We start from the raw sequence: 7,452 nt of genomic DNA, 5'->3' as shown, positions 1-7,452 counted from the left end.
CCGTCTGCCCCCCCCCCCCCCCCCCCCGGTCACCTGGTAGAAACTGCTGTCGAAATACATTCTCAGATACAAAAACAAAAGATGCCATCACAGTTTCTTTTATAAGGCTTCTGGAAATTGGAGGAATTGCTTCATAATAAGATTTTATATCTTTTATTTGCAGACCCTAGGACACTTTGTATTAGAAAGTATTCACTAAATCCTTTAAGCATGAGCTGGGCACCAAAAGGTTTTATACTATTTGTGATGTAATATAAAGCTTTAACAGTGAATTTTAAAAGGTGGAAATAATTACCACAAAACACCATGCTTATGATAGCACTCTTATAGAGGGATGTTTTATACTTGTTTTCTTCCAATTTTAGTTTTGTCGCTTTGATTCATAAGTTTCGACAGTTTGCTCATTTGCATTTAGCCCGCTGACTGCATTTCCAGGCTCTACATTGGTGCATCACAGACTTAAATCTAGCATCAATCTTTTGTAGTTTTACAAAATGTTTAGTTTATGTTTGCCCATGTATTTTAGATATTTGAATGATAGGAACCATTTTATTAAATTAGAAAATGAGGCATTTCCCTTCAAATTCTACCTGAATTGTAATTTCACATTTAGATTTCAAATGCATTGATACTACTTTTACAGCATGGCTGTTCAGATATGACCTGCTACAGCTTACACGAAGTGTTCTAAGGACTAAATACATTGATGTAGACTACAAAGTCTACATCAGTGTCTTCATTTCTTCATGAAATTTCAAGACAAACCTCAGAATGGACTTAATAAGATGCATTTTCAGCCTTAAAAGTGTTAATGTAGCTTTTGCAAGCCCCAAATGTCACCAAATCATAAAAATGGCCAGAAACAAGTCTTGTTACTGGTCAAGGGAAGAGACTGTGATTGTTGTGCATGGTGTGAAAATGAAAAATAAAACACACACTACCTCATTGAAAGAGTGTGCTATGACATTCTGCTTTTTAGTGCTATTAACATCAGTCTTGCTTTGATGCTGGTGATTCACTGCCATTAGATTTTGGGTTTTTTGTGTGTGCTCTTTTGAAATCGGAACATACACTCAAGGGATCTAACCTTCAAGTGTGGTTGAGCTGTATAATGACTCTGATGCATGCGGAAATGTTAATGATGATGAAGATAAGTTTCAAAAGGGTTTCTCTTGGTCAGATGGTTTTAGTCTGTTTTTTTTAAATATTATTTTGAAATCCTAATGCTGGCTCTTAAGCATAAAATCGTGTAGTTTCTGATTTGTTGGATTATTTATATAGTTTATGTCATTTTATTTAATATAAGCACATGTCTGGGAACATTTTCCCCAAAAGCATCCAAGGTTTAAGACTATCTCTATCCCCTTTGCAAGTCATTAAATGCTTTTAGGAGGCAGTTCCATGTAATGTTTTCACAATTAATTAAACATAAAAGGAACCACTTAGTGCACAAAATCCAGTCATTTTGAGCATAAAAAGAAAGTGCTGTGTTTGCAGAAGTGTTTGCACTCTGTGTAGATCCTTAATTTGGCTGTTAACAGAGAACCCCCTCCAGACAGAAACATACCATCTGAATCAGTAGTTTTTGAGTCAACAGCGTTGTTGCATCAGTTTCTTCCATGTCCTTGCAGGGGATCCAGTTTTCATGAGAATGATCGTCTGTCATCGGTTGCAGCAGAGTTACATTTCAAATCTCTGAGCCGCCACTCCAGCCCCACGGAGGACAAAGAAGGTGTGTGCAATAAGTAATCAGCACAGCCATCCCCATCATTGCATATGACTCTTCCTGATTTACTGAAGTGTGTCTTGTCATTTCCTTCTTCAGAACCTACCTATCCTAAAGGAGACCCCAACAGTGCTGCACGCCGAAGCTGGGAGCTCCGCACCTTTATCAGCCAGTCCAAAGGTAAGATTGTTGAGGCATGAGGCAAGTTGGATGACTAAAACATATTAAAAAAATAATAAATCCTTTTTTTCATCTCAGACACAGCAGCACGGCAAAGCCCCATGGAGGCTGTCCGTCGATCCATTCGCAAGTTTGAGGAAAAACGCTATGCTGTGATGAAGCAGCGCAACATCATCGGCCAAGTGTGCCACACACCCAAGTCCTATGACAACGTCATGCACGTTGGGCTCAGGAAGGTGACCTTCAAGTGGCAGAGGGGCAACAAAATAGGTACAGATGTCTACTGACTGCTTTTGTTATGATGTAGGATATTTAACGAACATACAGGCAGTGATGTTATGTCTGTATGTGTGATGACAGGTGAGGGCCAGTACGGGAAGGTGTACACATGCATCAATGTCGACACTGGTGAACTAATGGCCATGAAGGAGGTATGTAGTCCAGCAAGAGCAATTCAGTAGGTCTTCAGTAAGATCTGCAGGTAGCGGTAACACATTTTTATTTTGTTTCCAACCAGATCCGATTCCAGCCGAATGATCACAAAACAATCAAGGAGACTGCAGATGAGCTGAAGATATTTGAAGGCATTAAACACCCAAACCTGGTGCGATACTTTGGAGTCGAGCTCCATCGGGTAAGAGGCGTACATATATATGTCAGTTCAGGCATCACACATTGCATACTGAAACAGTTGGGTATAAATTTGCATGCGTGTCACCTGTAGGAGGAGATGTACATCTTCATGGAGTACTGTGATGAGGGCACTCTGGAGGAGGTGTCCAGACTCGGGCTGCAGGAACATGTCATCAGACTGTATAGTAAACAGATCACAACAGCCATCAACGTCCTCCATGAACACGGCATTGTCCACCGTGATATCAAGGGTTAGTGTCACGTGCCCGTTCTCTTATTTTTCTTATTTATTGTCTTTTTAGTTGCCTTCATTTCTGAATGAACTCAGCATCTGTTTACTGACTACTATATTTTATTTTTTATATCAGGAGCCAACATCTTCTTGACATCATCAGGCCTGATTAAGCTGGGTGACTTTGGCTGTTCAGTCAAGTTGAGAAACAACACTCACACCATGCCAGGGGAGGTGAACAGCACGCTGGGAACAGCAGGTGAGAAATGATACTTTGTGCCTGGGTTGCATGCCTGCACTAGAGGGCACTGTGGCTTGATGTTAAATTTTCTTCCCCTCTCACCAATGGATATCCACCCACATGCTATGATTTATTAAGTGTGTTCTTGTGTTGTCGTAGTGATGAATATGTGATGTTGGATTTCTTTTGTATGTGTTTTATATCAAACATTTTTCCTATCGGTCACTTGGCATTATGCACAAATATATTTCTTGAATCTGCTTTATGTGATGATATTGTATTGCTGCTTAATGAATCCTTGTGGTGTAACATTATTATTTTCTGTCTTAATCAGCATACATGGCACCTGAAGTCATCACCAGAGCAAAGGGTGAAGGTCATGGACGAGCGGCGGACATCTGGAGTTTGGGCTGCGTTCTTATTGAGATGGTGACTGGAAAGGTAAGTACTGATGGAAAAGATCCTCTCTTTCACACAGAACATGAAATGTCTTGCCTTAGTCATCATTGACAGTATTTTAAGTATGTCACACAGGTTTGCATCTTGTACAGCAGTGAAACGGTAGTGGTTGTTTGAGTTATCTAATGCTCATTAAGCTTGTCAAATGCATGCATGTAAGGTGTTAAACTTATATCCTCCTCCTTTTTTTTTTTTTTTTATACTTTTGCAGGAAATTCACTACACCAAACACAGAAGTAAAAAACCACAACGGAAATGATGTTTTGTTCTTACCTTTTTATCTCAACCTGCAGAGGCCCTGGCACGAGTATGAGCACAACTTCCAGATCATGTACAAAGTAGGCATGGGCCATAAACCCCCCATCCCGGAAAAGCTGAGCACAGAGGGGAAGGACTTCCTTGGCCACTGTCTGGAGAGCGAACCAAAACGCCGCTGGACAGCTAGCATGCTGCTAGACCACCCGTTTGTCAAGGTGGCGTGCATTTTAAAACAGTGTAGTATTCTTTATTAGTGATGTTTATCGCCAGATTAAAACCCCTCCTGGAATCACATCTCATGAGTGAACAGTCATGGCTTGACTGAACATTTACACATTTTGAGTGAAAACATTTCATTTTTTGAAAATTATTTTTTACAAATGGGTAAACTGGTCATCCAACAGGTTTCCATTACAGCTGTCGTCTCTTGTCTGTTTCAGGTTTGTACGGATGAAGAGTAAATGGAACCTCCTCTGTGGCTTTTAAGTTTACAAATTAAAGCACTACTGTACATGTTGTTGGCAAAATGAAAAACTGTGGACGTGGAGAAGAGGAAGTTATGGCTGAAGGCACATGGAGTTAAACTGAGGAACTAATACAATATCATTTCACCTGGACCTATGGAGTTATAGGGTTGTGTCTTCATATACCCATGGACTTGGGGGTGGGTGGGACTGTACATACTGTAAGAATAGGATTGGCTTTAATTCTTGTATACAATATTGTAAAGTTAAAGTAATTATTGCCACATTTGTTGTTCTCACTGGTGAAGAGACCTCTGAAAAGGTATTGAGGAATACACTTTTTTTTTTTTTTTTTTTTTTACAAGTGGGAGGGGAGACAGAATCTATGGCACTTTTAAACTGTTTACCCAAGGGGCACTTGAGTAGAGGAGGGAGGAAACTTTTTTCAGTCATCCTTTGAGGCAGAAAAAGGTGTGGTAAGCCTCACTGAATGGAAGGTTTACCTTTCAAATTAATTTATCACTTGTCATTTGACAAGCACGGGCACTAGGAAGGATATTTTCTTTTAAATGTAATTTTTCTTTGCCTTTGCTGAGGAGTAAATGTCAAGTTGGAGCAATGTTCAAGTCTACTGGTCGCCGGTGAAGAGCTGTTCACCTGACTGGAACGTAGCCAACTGAGAGGAGAAACGGCCTGCTCTCCCTCCCTGCTGCTGACACAAAACATCCACACAACCAAACACAGACACTGACACACACCACAACTTCTGGTCCTCTGCTGCTCTTACAGTGTTTGCTATGTACAAACAATATTAATAAACCAATTGTTTTTTTTTTTTTTTAATGAAATGTGTATTTTTTTTTCCACCATGCCATTGATTAGTAGTATTACATTACTATGAAAGAGGTAGTTTTAATTAGAGCTGACAATAAAATTATTTTTATATATAAATAAATGAAAATGTATATGCTATTTGAGATATAATATGCACAAAGCACAAACTATTCCAGCTAATAAGACAGGTTCTAATTTACATTAATTTGAATTGACACATTTGTAACAGCTTTCCTGTTTGCATTTTACCTTACTGTACTGCTTATTGTGAAAGGGTGACCAACCAAAAAGGTAAACACTGACAGGCTAAAACTGGACGTATGAAATGAGATTAGATTGTTGTCTGCAAATGGATATTTGGCTTGACACAGTGCAATTGACGCTTTTGCCACATTAGCTAAATGTTTTCAGTGACTGAATCTGATCAACCCAATTAAATTAAATTAACTTAAATAAATGAAATTGAATTTAAGCCGTGACTATTGATTTATATGTGCCAATGGTGCTGTCATGGACTTCACAACACCAGAGAGCTCAGTCCATGTGACTGGATAAGAAATGGGAAAATTCACTTTCTAGGCAAAGAGGCGAGAATAGTGGGTTTTAAAGACACAGCAGTTGCAGTGCTAGCACGGTTTAGTCCCACTTTACAGTCACAACATCAGACATTTTCTTCTGCATTAATTGCACTTTTTGCATCACAAACACAATTTTATTAATCCAGTGGCAGAAAGTAACACCACTGAATAAGTACTAGTTTGAGATTCTATTCGTATATATTATCATTGCGATCTTTAGTTACTAGTTTGCAAATTCACATTGACAATACCAAATAAATTATGATTTATTATTATTAATTTTACTTTAGTAAAAGATGTGAGTATATGATCTGTTCGCACAATAGCTCAGGTTTAAGGAGCCACCAGAGTCCCATTGTCATGTACTAGTTTCAAAGTTTAAAGCCTTAAAACACAACCACCTCCTTGTGTCACACACCTGACTTAGTGCAACTAGAAATTGTATCATTCAAACCTGTCAGCTCAGGCCTAGTGTTGTCCCAGGGTGTGACAGCAGCTACCCTTACAGCACTCAGCCTGTTCTGACTTGTCTGGTCTTTATAGAAGTTCTTTGGATGTATAAAACCTCTTGAAGCCCACTGGGTCGCCTGCTTGAGCTACTTAGATCATGCACACCAAAGAATTATTTATTCAGATTTACCAGCATGGTGTCCCATTGGCTGATGTACATGGACATATAATTGGTTGCCTTTTCTATATTTCATCAATCTTTAAATTTAAAATTTAATCTGTTTAATACCTGTTTAAAGGGAGAGTAAGTGATATTGCAGAAGGATTGTTGAAATCTTAACTCAACTGCCAAACAAATACACCTCTCCCTTCAGTGCTCCCTCAGAACCCCTGCCTCCCAAGTATAGTGTATAGTGTATCTCTGAGGTTTCGCCAGCGTTGAAACACCTTCGACCTTGCCTGGTCATATAACTTTCTTCTCTGTTTGTACTCTTTTGAGCTTTTCCTTTTTCTCGGCCATCTCTCCTTCTTCACAGTGCCTGTAGTCCAGCCCATTTGAATGTGTCGGTGAATATAACTCTCTCTTCCACTGCCCCCCCCCCCCCCCATTACTCCTGTGAGTTAGTGCAGCAACAGTTTGCTGATTGTCTGGAACAGTGTTGTGTGGCAAAGTCCACACCACTTTCATTGTTTTCCATTTACAGAGCCAGGGCTGTGTAGGAGTTTTTTTTTTTTGAGCAAACTTTGAGGAAATATTCGCTCAATTAAACAAAAAATGTTTTGGATTACCATCACTTACTATCCCTTTAAATGTTTTTGTTATGTATTTTATGATGACCCTGAGAAAGGCCACAAACTGTTGTTCTGATCATTTTGATCCTCAACGTGTTGCTGAAATTGTGGCCTCTACAGACTTTTACCCCTTCTACATGCACCTTGGAAGTAGATGAAGTTATGTCAGAAAACCCTACTCTGCTGGTACAGACTTACTTGAACTGGCTTTTCTTCATTTTTTCACACCATGCCGGGAAGGTGAACAGGTAAGTTATAACGTCTTGTGTTTGAAATGCATGCCACCACCAGGGGTCACTATAGCTTGATATTTAATTTCTCCCGTATTTTCCCAATGGACGTCCACCAACCAATATCTTTAAATGTTCAATATGGCCTTGTGTAGTCTTGGTGATCAGTATGTGATGCATACATTTGTTACATTCAAACAATTTAATATATACATGTATCATTGCTTAATATATCCTACCTGTGTTGGGAGTTAAGAAGTAATAGAAAAGATCTTATGTTCACACAATGCTCATACACCAACTTCAAGTGTTTTGCCTTAGTCATATACTGTAGTCATGGATGCAAGCATTTTTGTTTCTTCTCTGATGCTGTAA

General features: G+C 39.2%; 1 protein-coding gene across 3 annotated transcripts in view; it reads left to right on the top strand.

Annotated features, from left to right (window-relative positions):
• Window positions 1–5,499, top strand: part of map3k4 (mitogen-activated protein kinase kinase kinase 4) — a 23,010-nt gene extending 17,511 nt beyond the window's left edge. For all 3 annotated transcript variants that reach the window (XM_046071457.1, XM_046071455.1, XM_046071456.1), the window contains 10 exons: window positions 1,632–1,732; window positions 1,826–1,906; window positions 1,985–2,176; window positions 2,267–2,337; window positions 2,424–2,540; window positions 2,631–2,790; window positions 2,908–3,030; window positions 3,347–3,453; window positions 3,765–3,944; window positions 4,170–5,499. In XM_046071457.1, the coding sequence (XP_045927413.1) occupies window positions 1,632–1,732; window positions 1,826–1,906; window positions 1,985–2,176; window positions 2,267–2,337; window positions 2,424–2,540; window positions 2,631–2,790; window positions 2,908–3,030; window positions 3,347–3,453; window positions 3,765–3,944; window positions 4,170–4,190 (1,153 nt within the window). In that variant the 3' untranslated portion in view covers window positions 4,191–5,499. The remainder of the gene's footprint in view (window positions 1–1,631; window positions 1,733–1,825; window positions 1,907–1,984; window positions 2,177–2,266; window positions 2,338–2,423; window positions 2,541–2,630; window positions 2,791–2,907; window positions 3,031–3,346; window positions 3,454–3,764; window positions 3,945–4,169) is intronic.
• Window positions 5,500–7,452: the final 1,953 nt, after the last annotated feature.

The sequence above is a fragment of the Micropterus dolomieu genome, linkage group LG15 (genome assembly GCF_021292245.1).
Source record: "Micropterus dolomieu isolate WLL.071019.BEF.003 ecotype Adirondacks linkage group LG15, ASM2129224v1, whole genome shotgun sequence".
Taxonomy (NCBI): domain Eukaryota; kingdom Metazoa; phylum Chordata; class Actinopteri; order Centrarchiformes; family Centrarchidae; genus Micropterus; species Micropterus dolomieu.
This window is presented reverse-complemented; position numbering and strand designations above follow the sequence as displayed.